Raw genomic sequence first — 17,794 nt, forward strand, 5'->3', positions numbered from 1 at the left:
GTTGGCAGGGTATGCCCAGACGTGGGTCCCTAGCTCACTTTGCCAATGGATTCAAGATAGCCTGGCTGATGAGCGTTATGAACCCGACAGCAGTCCCAGGATGTTTGTTTCTGGTCCAGGGAAGACATGGCTTGGCAGTTCGGGCTGCACTGTTCCCATGAGGCACATGGTCAGACTGATTTTGCATATGGCCATGTCTGAACTGGGGTGGTGGAGTGAGCTAAAGAATGATGATGGATTAAACCCAGATCAGTTGACTGTGGGTGAGTGTTTGATTTGCTCAAGCGCTCCGTTCATCATCCCCTTTGGTATCGCTGTGATACACTGTATGCAGGAGCTCAGTGGTGACAGACATACATTCTACACACATGCAGTGGCAATGATACACTGTAGACAGGAGCTCTATGGTGACAGACATACATTGTACACACATGCAATGACAATGATAGACTGTAGGCAGTAGCTCAGTGGTGACAGGTGCACTGTAGAGAGGATCATAGCGGTGACACAGATTTACTGTAGACACATGTCTGTCCAAGCGGTGACAGCAGTACACAGTACACAGATGAAGAGATAGGGATACATTGTAGACTGGGGCACAAAATGTAAGCAAGACACACTGGAGACAGGCACAGAGATCCTCCTTGGGCAGTAGTGCAGCAGTGGCAAAGCTTCAGCATATACACAAGTTCTAGCAGTGGCAGCGACCACCCGTGCACAGGTGCTCAGCAGTGAGATATTCAATGCACAGGTGCTCAGCAGTGATAGAACACCCATGCCCAGGTGCTCAGCAGTGACAGAGACCACCCGTGCACAGGTGATCAGCAGTGAGAGATCACCCGTGCACAGGTGCTCATTAGTGAGACCACCCATGCACAGGTGCGCAGCAGTGACAGAGACCACTTGTGCACATGTTTTCAGCAGTGACAGAGACCACCCGTGCACAGGTGCTCAGCAGTGAGAGATCACCCGTGCACAGGTGCTCAGCAGTGACAGATCACCCGTGCACAGCAGTGACAGAGATCACCCGTGCACAGGTGCTCAGCAGTGACAGAGATCACCCATGCACAGGTGCTCAGCAGTGAGATATTTCATGCACAGGTACTCAGCAGTGACAGACCACTTGTGCACATGTTTTCAGCAGTGACAGAGACCACCCGTGCACAGGTGCTCAGCAGTGAGAGATCACCCGTGCACAGGTGCTCAGCAGTGACAGATCACCCGTGTACAGCAGTGACAGAGATCACCCGTGCACAGGTGCTCTGCAGTGACAGAGATCACCCATGCACAGGTGCTCAGCAGTGAGATATTTCATGCACAGGTACTCAGCAGTGACAGAGACCACCCATGCTCAGCAGTGACAGATATTCCATGCACAGGTGCTGAGCAGTGCGATATTCCATGCACAGGTGCTCAGCAGTGACAGAAACCACCCATGCATAGGTGCTCTGCAATGAGAGAGACCACCCGTGCACAGGTGCTCTGCAGTGATAGAGCCCAACCGTGTACAGCTGCTCAGCAGTGATAGAGACCACCCGTGCACAGGTGCTCAGCAGTGATCGAGACCACCCATGCACAGGTGCTCAGCAGTGAGATATTCCATGAACAAGTACTCTTCCAACTTCTCAGGGAGCGCAGCAGCCGAACAGAGCAAGATCGACTAGTAGGATCCCATCTTGTCCAAAGAGAAAGAAGAACGCTGTATTCACACTCCAATTGACATAACAGAGACAATTAACATGAGACACTTAAAATGGAGGAGACCTCTGAACAAGAAATCAATTTAAGGTGGATGGAATGTCATTTTCTCAATTGCGGCAACAGATTTCTATCCCAAGCACTTCCTGTCTCAAAGGCTATTGGAGGAAGTGGCGTTCAGTGTCCTGCACTTTTCTCCCAGTACACCAGGATGTTCAATATCTCCCAAGGGTTTAAGTAGGTAGGCCAACTCACTTGTAAATAAATGTAATCAAGCCATTGGCTGCCATGAATAGCATCATTGAGGAATCCATGGCCCAGCAATGACATTATGTATAGAGACAGAGGCTACAGGGGAAAACAGAAACTTTGTATCTGCTAACATAACATCCTGGTGAGACCCTCAGACTTCTGAATGGCACGAGGCCTTTAAAGTTCAGAAGAACCTTCCTGTCACACTTGCTTATAGGTATCTGACTGTTGCATCTCTAACATTAATATGAAGCAAGGAGTTGGTTGAAGAGAAGTTTATTGAATTTCCAGTGCAAGGGTAAATCCCACGAATTTGGAAGCACTCTGGTGAAGCTGTTGTCCGATCGAGTCATCAAGCAGGAATCCCTACGGGACAACAGCTGCACCATGGAGACAGAACATAACATCGCTAGGCATTCCAATTCCAAGCAATAGTTAAAGGGATACAACACTGACCCACCACATGTACACATCTCCTGGTCCCTGTAACACATTACTGTTTGTAAGTGCACAGAACCAGTTAACTGCGATCTGAGCACTATTTGAAACACTACCAATAGCACAATACATCAGAACCATCTAATGCTGATAATCTGAGTACCAATACATTGCAATTAAAAAAACATTAGCCACCTAGAGCTCCTTGATGCTCATCTCAAGAAGCAATACAAATATTCATGTATTATTTCATTCTAGTTCTTGTTACATAAAAGTGTGATATGACATTTATTCAAACTTGACTTAAAGAAAGAATTTACCGTTGGGCTACGTTAGAGAAGTCGCCATCCACAAAGGTGAAAAACTGGCATAAAGGATCTTCTTTGCACAACTGTTGACATTGTTGGTCCGAGTCAACCTTGACCACCCCACGGTCATTTCCTAGAAAGTCCAATCCTTTAAAAATGTGGTCACTGCATCCTGCAAGAGAAGAGATGACAGCTGATGAAAGGACTGCACACTTCCACTCCTAGAGAACCATTAAAATGGAGTCTGATGGATTCTTGTTTACTGTGCTGTCAGCTCCTCTAAGAGTTTCCTTTACAAGCTGAATTGAGATGACCCCCTCTGTTTCCCCCAGTGATGCTTGGGGGACCCTTTACAAGAGCAGTGAATTGTACCAATGTACACATACTTTAAAGAAAGATTCAACACTGGACATTTCGGGTCTGACTGGGTAATCAAAAATCAATCTCTCTTCTACATCAGTATACACCGGTCAGTCATACGAATTACAGAACCTGACAGCACTTAGACAAACAGTGTTACATGTTTGTTTTTCTATTCAGCATTTAAGTTTACAGCAAATTAGAAATTTGGATTTAACACGTGGTATGAAGAAGGCAACCTGTACATGTGTTTGCTATTAGAGACATGTTCTAGTAGTGCAACTGGCAGGCTGTGATCGTGGGCCATGGGGCAAGCATGGGCTACTGGGTCTCAACCTTGTGGGTTGTGATTGTATGCCTCTGTGGACCGGCAGTCCTGCCAACTATGGCTCTGCAAGCAGGCCAAGTAAAACCCCTTCAGATGTGGACTTCCAGTGAGGTCACAGACTTCTCAGGGCGATATTGTGGGCTGCTCAAGCTCTGAACTCAAACACACATTATTATAATAAATGATGGTCCAACCAACTGCTTATGGACGCCAATTCACTAAAATTGTAGGGGTAGCGGAAATGACATCACACACCTTTGACATAAATACCACATCAAAGTAAGCAATCTCATATGACCTTTGATCCTTAATCTACAGAGGATGTGAAGTCACTTGACCTTAACAAGGATGAGATAACAATTGGCATAGCTGAAGTTTCAAAATAAAAGATTTATACCACAGCGCAAATATCTATTTTAGATACACCTATATTAGTGTCCTGATCTTTGAAAGTGGTATGGCGTAGTACAATACTGAACTAAATTGTAGCATTTGAGCCAAAAAAGTGGATCAGATCTCTTCTAGGAGAACTGGAGGGGGAGGATGGTATCCCCCCCCCAAGAAAATGTTGAAAAAAACCTGAATCAAATTGTACATTTTTTTTCCAAGTTCACATAAATTTGCTGACACCATGGATTATGAAAGGGCACTGATGGGCCTGGGCCCATCAGCATGGTCACTTGCAAACTTTTAGCCTACTTACCTCCAATTATTGCCTTGTTGACCTTAGGACTGTGCACTTTCCCACTTCAAGCCAGTGCTAAAGCGCTTGTGCTCACTCCCCTAACCATAGTTTGATTGGCATGTATCAAATTGGCATATTTAATTTACTCATAAATCCCTTGTAGCGTTGATTACCATCCACCTAGGGCCTGTAAATTAAATGCAACTGTGGGCCTGCAGTACTTACTGTGCCTCCCACTTATTTAGCATCTTAATACATCTTCCAAGCCTGTCATTGCAGCCTGAATGCAGGGTCACATTGCCATGTTGACTTGGTATTTAAACATAATTGACAAGACTTAAAGTCCCCTTTATGACACGCGTCGCACAGAAAGTAGGGCCTAGGTAGTTCACACAGCAGGGTTTTATATAAACAAAAGTTTGCACATGTAATTTTACGTTTTACATGTCCTGGTAGTGAAAAACACCTAACATTTATTTTTCACTACTGGGAGACCTACCCCCTCCCATAGGTTAATATTGGGGATTCCTAATTACATTTAATAGGCTGTAATTCCTACCCAAGGAGAGGTAAACATGTCATGTTTGGTACCTACGACATTTTAATGATAAACCCTCTTAAATGACTCCGTTTATCCGAGCAAAAACGTAATATATTAACCCATACTAAATGTATCCACCACCCCCGGAGTGAGGATGAAAGTGGAGGTATCCTTTTCAACGACAAAACAATTGTCTGCAATTCCAAAAACCCAGTAGGCCATGTCCCCAAAGTATTATCTTAATTTCAAAGTGATAATTGTATGTTTTGTTTTTAGTATTCGTATCAGGCAGGAAGAGGGTTAGATCTCCTAGATAGGTCACACACAACAGAGAGCAAAAAGTCCCTACTATTAGTGATCATTAGTGTTTCACTTTTTCTGAAAAATTCGCTTGGAGCCGATTTTCACCAAATGCCTTTCTCTCTCAGCAGCAGCTCCTCTGCTAAAGTAACGGAGCATTGCCCCACTGCTCTGTGAGCAGGTCAAAAAGTAAAAATAAAATGATAATAACAATGAGTTATCACTTTATTTGTCTGTTGCTAAGCTGGTTAGGGGTGGAGCGGGCTGGACTGGGCTGTTAGAGGAGCAGGGAGGAGGACTGGTGAGCAGTCTCATAAGTGCACATGAATGTTTTGGCTGGATGTTTTGGGCCGGCCAGACATGCACACTTTGCATGTTCTCCACCGAGACCATGCACAGGCTCCCAGTCCCTCTCTGAGTGCCGAACCACAGCACTCAGACCAATCACAATGCTGCTGTAACAGCATGTGATTAGCTAGGGGAGCCTGGGAGCATGTGTGCTTCAAGCTCCTGCAGTCGACTGAAGAACCGAAGAGGACCGAGAGGTGGCAACTGGCCTACAGGTAAGAGATTTTATATATATATATATATATATATATATATATATATATATATATATATATATATATATATATATATATAAATCCCTCCCCCCACCCTGCGCAAACTTGCCCCCCACCGCGGTTAAGCAGCAGCCGCCACTGCCCTCTTTTCTGGAGGGTATAATTGTAACCAGAAATTGATGGGCTAATTTATAAAGGTAAACTTTCACTTTTGTGTAAGTTTACGATTGTTTGCTATTCATAAAGGGATTTATGAGAAATATCTCTACAAGTGCGGAGTCTCTGCACATGAAAAGACTTATCTACTCATGTGCGGAGACCCTGCACTCGTAAAGAGACTTCTCATAAATCCCCTTTTGGATAGCAAATACTCGTAAACTTACGCAAAAGTGTACTTTTACCATTGTGAATCAGGACCAAAGAGACCGTTATGTATCAAACAAAGGATCAAAATGTTAACTTGTTTGTCTGGTGTTTTTTTAGGATACCAGATCACAATATTTTTATCCTTTATTTGGCAATACATAAACTATGAGGTGGATCCATTTGAGAGTCATGGATTGAAGACAGTCAAAAGTTAGCTAGAATCCATGTACATAAACCATGCAATGCATGGGCTCAACGAAAATTAGTAGTCAGAAATACACAAAATTGTTGAAAGAAAGAAAGGCAGATTATCAACACTACACATAAGGACCATATTTGGCTAAAAACGGTTCTACTAAAACTGTAGCTTCCTGATTTATAGTGTTATCCTTGAGGTGCATCTACAGACAAATAAACATTGCACTGAGAAACCAGGATCTATCATCAATTAACCTGGCAGATTGTCTTGCCATACAATTTGATGTTTCAACCTCAGGGCACTTACTCACAGACACCCCAAATGTGAAGCCTGTTTTAAAATCCACCCTAAACATAAGCCATGCAGGAGAATATATTTAACTTACTTCTTTTAATCCCAACGCTTCTTAACGAGAAGCCTGAAACGACGTTGTTTAACCGAATGAATGAAGGAGGCATCATGGCAGAGCTCTTCAGAAAGCAAAAAAACCTATTGAAAAACAGATTAACAACTAATCAGAAATTAAATATTGAAATCTGCCCTATCATGGGCTACAGGCATAATGTGCATTTTTTCACAGTTTAACCATCTTAGCCATCTGAAAAGACTAAGTTGCTGCTCCTTTGATGAATCTAGACAACCCACAGAAGAAACTGCAGGGCATTTAAAAGGGAAGAGGACATTGTCAAAGCCTCCACGGGATGTTCTGGGGGACAAAAAATCCACTCCAATCCTACATTAAATTGTGACTGCTCTGACTAGATCCTCATGTTGCTTCCTCTTCTCTCAGGTTTCTGTCTCCAATACCAACTCCTCTCTCAACTCTCAGTTTAACAAATAGTTTCAGAGCCTTCTGAAGTCTGGGGACCTAGAAGAGGCTGCCCCGTGGGCAAAAGTCTTCCTTTGCTCCTATTAGACAGGTTTCAGTCACCTAGGACACAAAAGTAGCTCCTATGTGCCTGTACTTTTGTGGTTGCCAGAAATAATCATGTTTTTAATATGTCATTTATGACCCATGTTTTGATGGCCCCAAAGAAGGCCCAGAATAGACTGCAAGCCCATGGACAGTGCACAAGCAAATAGTAGACACTTAAGCTGCTTGCCTTCAAACCAATTATGAACATGGTCTATATGGGCAGTTCACAGCTGCAGGAATGAAGAGAAATAAGAATGTTAACAATAAAGTTTGTTAATGCATATCTGAAGTTGATGCTTCAACAATGAAACTGCAAAGTGAGTGGTATTTTGCCTTGCATAGCTTCAGTCTTTCTAAGTCCATGCAGGTTGTCTGTGAGCCATGTCAGGCTGGGTGTGATAACAGATTGTTCCAGTGGGAGGAGTTCTATTGGTGAAAGTTGAGAATCATTAGTATTGGATGTTTTATGGCACTGATTGACGCTCACTATTTACACACTGGAATGACTGACTACTTTCTATTCTCGCCCTTCTCTGAGAGTGTCTTTATGATCTCTTCCTTCTTTTCTTGCAGGTGTTCTTCGCGTCTCTTGCGAGCCTCCTTAGTCTTTGACCTGCGAACATCAGCCTGGCAATACAGGAGCTGCATGCAGTCTTTGTCTGCCTTCAGTTTGTGAATGTGCTACATTAGATGCAATTGTTCTTGAACAAATTACACTTGACGTTCAGGTAAAGGCTGTGGTACATGTGTCGGTCAGACTTCTGGGACTCACGGTACCCTCAGGGAAGACAGCTCAGGATTCTTACTCATCATTCATGAGAGCTTCTTCTGGCATACGTACATTGGCAGTACTCTCTCTTACTAACGCCCATGTGCCTTCTCTTAAGGGCGAATGAGCATGGTCCTTCTGCAGCGGGCACAGGAATGAACAAGTGCAGGCTTGTGGATAATCAGACCATATTCACCAGCTTTCTGATTTGCTGGTTAGATTGCATTGGCAATCTTATTTGTTTCACTAGGATTCAGCCATACTTTTTCTTGCCACAGTGCAATATGCTGGAGGCAAGCTTCTTCTGAAGCCCAAGAATTCTCAAGGCAGCAGCCTGGCCAAAGACCGAAAATTGAGAATCGGCTGAGGTAGCATCTATGTTTGTGGTGGTATGTCTGTGAACGTGCCTTGTATATCTGGCGAACGTGTAAAGAAACCTACATACAAGTCTACAGAGTCTATGTACAGCTGCAGCCTGTGCTACCTGCAACAGAACTCAGCTTGGATTCCAGACAGCCAGATCGACCATGTATCCCATTCAGCATCCCACTGGGAGCTGGAGGCTTCGGAGGCCGGCTTTTGAAGGCCACAGCCATTGCAGGCACTTGTGTGACTTTCTACAGCTCTGAGGTGAAATGAAGCAAATTGAGCAAGAAAGATAGAAAGAATGCATTAAAAGAGGGAGGTAATGGGGAGGAAGGCGCAGGCTTTGAACATATTTTCCTGGGCTGCTTTTGATTTTGTATTTCCGCCTTGACTCCAGAGAGGAGTTTTGATTGACTATGACCAAATTAGAACATGTTCTTAAAAGAGTAACAGACTTTTGTATTTGGATTGCTTTGAGACATTTTCTATCACCCAAAAAATATCCCACGAATAAGAAGAGGGAAACATCAAGCTCAGGCAAATCTCAAAAGAATTGGTTTCTAAGGGACAGGATCACCAATACTATGAAAAGATGAAGAATAATGCCCAGGGGTAATTAAGGATGAAAAGCTTAGAAACGTGCCGTGCTGAAACGTAGCTTACATTGTTAGAAGATTTACAGGTTTCATCTAAATCTATACACAAGGTCAATAGTTAAAGCATTACTACATAGTGGTGATCACCACTGTATATTAAACATATAGACAGACAGACAGAGAAATAATGTTTTACCTTCTGTTGTCAGCAGTCCATTCTTCTGTGTGAAATGTGAAGTACTGGCAGTGAGGATGGTTGCTGCAGATGAGCTGGCAGTTCTCAGCATCAGGAGCCAGAACCTGCTCAAGGTCATTGCCAGGAAAATTAACATCGGGAATGAGAAATTCAGGACATGTGGAATCACCTGAGTAGGGAGAGAAGGAGAAGAGAAGAATGAATTTTAATCAAACACTACCTTCCATTTCACCAAGACAAAACTGTCAACCACCCACTCTGCTGCTTCTGTAAGTGACAATTTGTTGGAAGTGGAGAGCATGACATGCCCTTAACCCAGAGGCCTGTAGTGTAAGGCTTGAGGTTTTGACTCACTGAAAAGGACCCTTGACTGACTCCAGTGAGCGCTGGTTGAGGAGGCAGGAAACCACAATCAGAAACAAATCTGCAGTCAGTCCCAAATATAATCTAAACTAAATTCTGGATATACTTAGACAATATACAAACCAACCAAATCCCTGAGATGAACATCCATTCGCACTAATTAAAATTAATTTAAACAGAATTTATTTTTACTAGTTTTGCAGTTTTATTGAACTGAAACGTGAGGTGAATTGGCAGGGTGGTAGAAGGTTTGTGAGTTCTGGTCCGTTTCCACCTCAGCATCAGGTGACTTAAGGCAAGTAGAAGACATGAAAGCTAGCAGAGGGTGACAGGAGGGAAGGTAGATTGAGACGAGAGGGCAGGCAAGGCGACATGTGGGGAGGTGGAATGAGACATGAGAGAAGACAGAGGAAGGCATCAGAGAAAGAGGAATGAAACATAAGTAGGCAGAGGAAAGCAACACTATGGCAGAGGAAACATGAGGGTAGGCAGAGGGAGATATGGGAGATATGAAGGAAGCTGTGAGGAGAGGTGAGGGCAGGCACAGTAAGACACGGGGAAAGGATATATGAATGAAGGCAGAAGGAGGAAAGAAGCACAGCAGAGGCAGGAATGTGAGACGGCTGATGGCAGCATAGGATGACGACAAGAGGGCAAGCAGTGCAAGACATGATGAAGAGATGGCAGAGGAAGACCAGGAGATCAAATCAGCATGAGTAGTGCTAGCAAGCAGAGGAACGGAGTGATGGCAGAGACAGTGAGAGCTGTAGAGAGAAGGGAGATAATGTAAGAGCAAGCAGAGGGACAGACTTTGAGTCAACAGCACAACTGAGGGCAAACAAAGACTGGGGAAGCAGGCACAGAAACAAAGAGGAGTTTTAGAAAAGGGCCAGCGGGTTAGGCAGAAGTAGAAACAGTAATGGTCAATACAGGGGGGAAGACAGTGGGGGCAGACAGAGGAAGAAGTGCTTAAAAAGCAAGTGGTGGTTGAAAGCAGAGAGATCAGGTAGATGAATGAATATGGTACTATTAGTCTATGTTTGAAGTCATTAATGTAATTCTTAAATCTCCTACTGGAGATGCCTCCAAGCCAAGACACATCTCATCCAGGTCATCCTATTGGAGTTTTTTTCCACCACCCATCTATCTGTAGGTGGCCTACTCCTACAGGCACAAATCCTGTCTGTTCCATGATACCCACAATACATACACCTACCTCCTTTCTTACAACACTCTTTCCATCTGCCTTACTGTAGCTGCTTTTTGGTCCTATTTGTCCTTCTCAGACAACAAACTTTAAAACCCAACCAAATGGCCATCCATCCTCCTCCCTCAACCTCTTGTTCCTGCCAGCATCCGTTAAAGAAACCACTCTTTTCTATGGTCACCGCACCCTGTTGTCCTGTACTGCGAGACCTCCACTGCTATTCCTCAAGAGGTAGATTTTGCAGCCAGGAACCAGAGAGGCTGTAAAATAGTACTGAAGTGGGTTCTAAAGTGAGGTCAATGAAGTAATTGACAAAGAGTGTTTGTGTGCACATGAAATGAGTCACAATTGCTGTGGTTGTGCGACTGACCTTACTAGGGATCCAGTAGGATGGCCATAAATGGAACTACATCCATGGCCAGTGCTCACCTCACTTACAAGTGGGCCTGGCAGTAGAATTACACATTGCTTTCAAAGTTTTTAATGACCCCTTAGCTGGAATTGAAGTCAACATTGTGCTTGGGATCTGTTGGCCAGAAAACAAGAGCACAGGCGTGATTGGTGGACTGTCTGGTCCGAAAAGAGAAGAACCTTTTAAGTTGTGTCTTGTGACTGTGGGGTTGGAGAAGTATGCAATGGTGCCATCAAGAGAGGACTGATTTGTCATTATGAGGACATGGGATATCAGATAGAGCTTTAAATGTCTGAATTTACTGTTTAGTGTATCTTGTAGTTTCAAACATGATGTGGCAGAGGATGAGAAAAAGAAATTCAATTCATACCATGAAGCAAATGTATTGTGTGACCATAAACATCACACTGGCTAACCCAGGAATATTTCTTGCATTGATTTCTACACATTCATTTCACAGAAGCAACCAGACTATTGTCCAATACTTACAAGTGCTGTCATCGCAGTTCCTTGGGCTGAACCCAGACACAACATTGCCAAGGATATTAATGACTGGTGGAGATGGCAGCTTCGTAGCGAATTTCTGGAAGCACAACTTACTGGAATTGAAAGGCAGAGCATTCTCATTAAAGTTACTGCTTTATTGATATCACAGAGCTTTTTCATAAATATACATAATGATATTGATACCAGAACTCTCATTATATACACAGCCTTGCTGATACCACAGTGGTTTTGAATTAAATATGTGTCCTTCTTAGTAGGCTGTACTATACTGCAGTGCATATCATAAGCATGAAACACTGCTCTCGCTTTAATAAAAACAAATGAGCTTTCCCCAGGTAAAGCTATATTTGCTAAGCTCAATGACCCAAGCTTCCTTCACAGCCATTCAATCCATGCGCGCTCTTCATCTTTTTGAAACTAACTCCTACAGAGGGAGGGACACAGAGAAGGTATCAGAGTAGCAGTGTTTATCACTAAGGGCCCTTCGTCACCAGAGAAGCAGCTCATATGCTCATAGAGGAGTGGTAGGATCCTGGAGTAGGTGGCATGACCATGGGCAACTGTCTTGGTCATGACTTTGCGATTCTGATTTGGTCCATCTTTAGAAAAGACTCAGAACAAAATCCACTGCTTATGTGATTTAGGGTCGGAGGTGTGTGTGCAAAATCATACAACTTAATAAAATTGCTACATTTTGTGGAAATTACACAAATGGAGTAAAATTCCATTTCACTGGTTACATGCATGAAATTTTCAAATGAGGACATACACCGATGAAAGAATACATGATAGACAATGTCAGGAAAATGGTGTGAGCAAACAATTTCACTTGGTGAGACATTTTCTAATCAATCCAGTCCGTCATAAAGAAACAATTTCACCACATTGCATAACGCAAACATTTACAAATTTCCCAAGCTTGATTTTTAGATCAGATAAATATGGCAGTAGTCTTGTGTAGTTTGTTTCCAAACAAACTAACTGCACAAGACTCCTAATGACCATTGTCATTACTGCACAAATTAGATGTTGATTTTGCTCAGGGATCATTTTCAACAGGGATCATTTGATTTGAATTCTATCAAGAATGTGTGCCCATTATCATACCCTTTTGTATGTTTTGTCTCAACTTGTAATAATAGGAGAACAAATTATAAATACCCGTCCTTTACCTTTTATCCTGATGAAGGCTTCCTATTGATCTATGCACATGAGCCAAAATGCTATTTCCGCCTAATACATAAAAACGTGCGTATTATATTATACCAGACATTTATAATGAAATAGAACATTTTGAAATAGCCTTCATCTATAAGATTATAAAATTCTCATGACCAATTGATGATCTATCTTTGTTGATTAAGGGTCTACTGTGGAGTTTGTTCTACATGGTAAACATGACAAAATACCTAGTCCTGCAAACCCTTGGTTCACCTGCCTCACTTTGCAGCAGCCAGACCTGTGGTTTTCTGTCGACAAAGCATCTGTAGGGCTGTCAGTGGAAGGCATTATATTGCAAATCCTATTTTCGGTGGGTAATGTAATCTTTTTTTTCTGTCTGTCACAACCAGGAAAAACATGTAGCCCAAAAAGTTGGTTCGTTCCCCAGCACAGATCCACTGTAATGCTAGGTGGATCGGATATGTACTGGACCCTACCTATCGCTTGGTAGCATAATAGAATTTAGAGTTCAGAATTCTACAACCAAAGACTTCCATGTGCAGGAATGAATAAAAGCAGGTATATTTGGTTGAAAAGAAAACCACAATCTACAACATTAGTGATCTACAGACAACATGTATTAGAATGCCCTGTCAACTAAGAGCTGTTTCCCTCTATAGGTCGATGATTTGTGATGGGTAACTAAAGCTCTCCAAATGTTTATGGGTATACATTTGTGATTGTATATATGGTTTGGTATTGTGGAGCCCCTTTCTCTATTTGGTACCACTGTACCTGTGGCAAATCTTCTGAAGTTCATATGTGAACAGGTGTCAGACTGAACTATAGCCTGTCAAATGTTTCTGCAAAACATATTGTTCCACAATAATACCATGCCACTGTGTACCTACCGCAGCTCGGGAGCTGGATTATACTGCTCTGTAACATAGGTGAAGAACTGACAGTCAGGGGAGTTGGTGCATGAATCCTGGCACTCAGTGGGATTTTCTCGGATGAGAGCCCTTATATCGCTGCCAAAGAAGTCAACGTCTTTGTAGGTTTTCGTGAAACAACCTTAAAGTAAGCAGAACAAAGTATATCATACAAAGAGGTCACCTTATGTTTAATATGACTTAAAAAGTAGATTACAATGGAACTGGCACATAGAATATTTTCAATTTAATATAGATTCTTGTAGTCAGTTCCTTAACAAAGGTATACCCAATAAAATAACCTGACTCTCTTAGAGCAAGCAATGCCAGGGTAACGCAAGTGACCAAATACATCCTTTGACCCATAGACAATGATAGGAGTACCAGATATCATGGTACCATCAATTATATCTCTGCAACATAAAAATTGACTTTTATGAAGCACACGTCATAAAAAAGTTGAAGCAGCCCTAGTCCTACATCAGCAGGTTCTTGTGATCCAATATGGCTACCCTGAAGTATGACACTCCACACCCAGCTCATCATTGGTCTGAGGAAACAGGTCCATGTTACCATTTAAGGAAAATTATGCTTTCTCTACAATCCAGAAAGATTTTTAAGATCTACAGAACCATTTCCAACTCAGTAATTCTCAACATGTCGTTGGACCTGGTACCAAATTTCCCATTTCCAACTCAAAAATGCAACAAACAAAGCTATGCAAGTGCTTGGTATTCACCAAAAATAGTGACTTCATTTATTCTATGTAGGCACATTGTATGCAGTGCGAATATCATGCATAACGTAGGTTAGGACATTTGTGGAATTTCTCTTCCTTCAATAAAGGGTTTCAGATCCATACACAAATTTATTTCAAACGCTACTAGGAATTCTTTTCTGCAATCCCTATGGCATACGTGATTGGATCTACTGGATTTCAAGATATGTGAAGGAAATACATTACACTTGCTTGTGCACACCCACAAACATATGGTTTGGTGAATGTGACTATATTCTGAATGCATCTCTATGGGATCACTGACAGAATATCAGAAACAGAAATATCATGTGGACTTAATGTTTCAAAAATATCAAGGACCAAAATATAGAGCAGGGACAGGCAAAAAGTTAAGTATACATTTACTGTTCTTAACCCCAAATCCATGTACCTTGAAGATAAATTTATCGTCCAGGGACATATATTTAAGACTTACCTTCACAATATTGGCATACTCTATAATCTTGACATGATCTTTTGGTCAATGATTTTTCTGTTTCTGATATTCTGTCTAAATACCTTTCTTAGTTCACTCCTCTAAACGTCATCGAAGTTCAGAACTAAGTATGTAGAGTAAGAATGAGCTTGTACACTATAAAGTAGTTATTAAACGTACGCAAAAGCATTCACCATGTTTCATTGCTACAGAATACTGCATAAAGTATGTGTATGCTATTAATGACCTTTCCAGTTGCAAGTCTGTCAGAAGAAAAATGGGGATCTAGCCAACAAGTAATAATGATTACATTTACATATAGTTTTTGCAGACATTTATATATAAATGTATTTTTATGGGTTCCTAAGGCACAAATATCGGTACTGCCCGAAGGTCCTTCTGTGAAAGGGTGTTAGACCTGTCAGCTTTAATGTGGTCTTCTCCCAAACTTTTTGCTTGCTTGCCTCTAATTTTCTGGATTTTTGCTTGTGTTAGTCTTAGGTCTCGGTGCACTCTGCCACTGATATATCAGTGCTTAAGTGCTTGTGCTCACTCCCCTAAACATGGTTTCATTGACATATACCAGTTTGTCATGTTTAATTTACTAGTAAGGCCTTGTGGAGTGATATCCTCTAAATAAGAGCATTGTAATGTTGGGTGCTCCACTGAAGACAATGGAGTGCTCCATGCTTTTACGGGCCGTTAAAGGCCCGCAAAGCAACATTCCAATGTTGTTTTCAAAGGCCTCTCGGAGTACGAGGGAATTTATTTATTTTTCAATTCTGTTCATTAATCATATAACAGACAGCGAAGATCAAATAAAGACACAGTTGAGGAAATACGAACCATCCAGACTACTTAGATCTGGCCAACAAAAACTGATAGCAATACCCAAGTTCAAACGAGCGAACTGGGGGGGAAGAAGTTTCTTCGTCCACGCAGCAAGGACATGGAATCAACTACCATTAGATATAAAAAACAGCCCATCTTTGGACTTGTTCAGAAAGCAAATTAAAACATGGTTGTTCACTGCACAAACCTAAGACCAGTTCAGGACTACGGACATGTCATAGCGCCAAGACGCCTCCGGGCATTTGTGCGCTTTAGAAATAGAAAAATCAAATCAAATCAATGTCCCCTACAAAGAGAATCACCAAGCAAGGCTATTATCCACTTTACATAATAGGACATTGTATACAATGAGATCGATCCATTCACATATTTCACTGAAATAGTCCCATAGAGCTGCAGTAGTGTAGAAAGGGAGAGATCGTATGATCCCCCCCCCATCCCCAGTTATCTTAGGAGAATGCACATGTCGGCCAGGGGTTACGAACATTATAAAGAGGCCCAGGATATTGTAGACAATATAAAAGAGTCCACTTATTGAGAGATCAGTGTAAACGTTAGTATCTGGCCATGTGGGACAATTCAATATAAACGTATAGGTCTCTGGACGCGGGGCCTTTTAAACTATCAAGGCAGCAGGGAACTATCAGCAATGTTATGTATATATGGATGGAGATATATATATATATATATATATATATATAAATAAATAACTTAGAGAAGAAAAGAAAAATAAAGAAAAAAGAGACATTAAAAAAGAAAGGAGTAAGGAGGGGGTGCGCTGAGTGGGTTCAATTTCCATGGGAGTGTCAAAGTCATCCGGTGAGTCCAGTTTCTGGCCCCTAGCGTATTGTTCAAGGGAATCTTCAAACTGTAAAGCACGTAGGCGGGGTGGAACCAGTCTGGAGTGTCTAGGCATAGTAAAATAGTGCCAAATACGAGTGAATTTGGCATCTGTGTGGTTAATGTGGGCAGTGAGGAATTCAAGGGCTTGAAAGTTCCACAAATAGAGGAACCAAGTGACAATGGGGGGAGGGTGTGGCTTCTTCCAATATAAAGCAACGGACTACCTAGCCGCCCCCCAGCAAATGTAAAATCAAGCACCAGTCCATGTGTGTCATTGCAGTCAGTGGTAAAGGCTTAATGCCCAATAGGGTAACTAATGGCGTAGAGGGGATAGGAAACCTCACTACCTCCTTGATGTGACTGAGGACCTCCTTCCAGAACATTGTGAGGTTCGGGCACGACCACCATATGTGGATAAATTCCCCTCTGTCACCCGGACACCTCCAGCAGGTCGATTAAAACGTGGAACCATTTGATGTAAGCGGGTCATGGTGTAATACCATCTCGTCATCAGCTTATACGCTGACTCCCGCTGCAGCGTACTCGGATATACCTTTGGGATATCCCGCCATAGTCGGTCCAAACCCTCAGGCGGTATGTCCTCTGCCAGATCAGACGCACATGGTGTATGATAGCCATGAAGTATGGGTTTCCGGGAACGCTGCAAGACGGAATATGTTTGAGAGATCAAACCCTTTGTGCCCTCAAATTCGTGTACCAGGGATTCGAAAGCAGTGAGCTATTTAGTGGCCACTTGGAGGAAAGTCTGAGAGTAAAGTCAATGACGCAGCTGATAGTATTGTAGCTGTGCCCTGTCCGTTAGATGAAAAGCCTGTTTGCATTGATCAAATGCAAGGAAATTGCCGCCCTGAAAAAGGTCCTCAATGACTCAACATTCAACATCGGTCCATGCGAGGAATGCCTGTGGTTGCATGGCAGGAGGAAACACAGGATTATCATCTATAGGCGTTTTGACAGAGGGTAAGGTAGTCAGACCTTGGGGTATTGCTAGCTTATCCCAGATCTCTAGGATTGTCTTTGTGTGGGTAGCTATGTATGCACTGCGAGGGCGAGCCCCGCATGGAAGCCAGGCCAAGTACCATCGGGGGCTACAGGACACCGTACGGTCTAAATGGAATCAGTGTTTTTCACTCTCGCTAACCACCCATTCCGATATATATCGGAGATGGCAAGCCCAATAGTATTCTAAAAGATTAGGGCACGCCAGTTCTCCCCAGTCCAACTGTAGCATTGAAATCCTGTTAGAGAAGCGTGGTCGGGAGTTCCCCCATATAAATTTGGTGAAATCTTGTTGCAGAGCCAGGATATCAGACTGTGGTATAGCAGTAGGAAGGGACTAAAAGATATAGGATTTTGGGAAGCAAAGACATTTTGATGGTTTTAATGCGAACAAGACCCTTC

The 17,794-nt window shown here is 42.6% G+C and overlaps 1 protein-coding gene and 1 pseudogene across 1 annotated transcript in view; both read right to left on the minus strand.

The window, feature by feature from the left end:
• LOC147748308 (coagulation factor XI-like) overlaps nucleotides 1-17,794 on the minus strand; it is a 62,072-nt gene that overhangs the window by 12,192 nt on the left and 32,086 nt on the right. The window contains exons 5-9 of the mRNA XM_086960095.1: nucleotides 13,443-13,605; nucleotides 11,353-11,462; nucleotides 8,882-9,050; nucleotides 6,424-6,527; nucleotides 2,709-2,868 (exon numbers count right to left, since the gene is read on the minus strand). Of these exons, the coding sequence (XP_086816221.1) occupies nucleotides 2,709-2,868; nucleotides 6,424-6,527; nucleotides 8,882-9,050; nucleotides 11,353-11,462; nucleotides 13,443-13,605 (706 nt within the window). The remainder of the gene's footprint in view (nucleotides 1-2,708; nucleotides 2,869-6,423; nucleotides 6,528-8,881; nucleotides 9,051-11,352; nucleotides 11,463-13,442; nucleotides 13,606-17,794) is intronic.
• On the minus strand, nucleotides 7,381-8,319 carry LOC147748309 (large ribosomal subunit protein eL19 pseudogene; annotated as a pseudogene).

This window comes from Lissotriton vulgaris, chromosome 1_1 (assembly GCF_964263255.1).
Source record: "Lissotriton vulgaris chromosome 1_1, aLisVul1.2, whole genome shotgun sequence".
In the NCBI taxonomy this organism is placed as follows: domain Eukaryota; kingdom Metazoa; phylum Chordata; class Amphibia; order Caudata; family Salamandridae; genus Lissotriton; species Lissotriton vulgaris.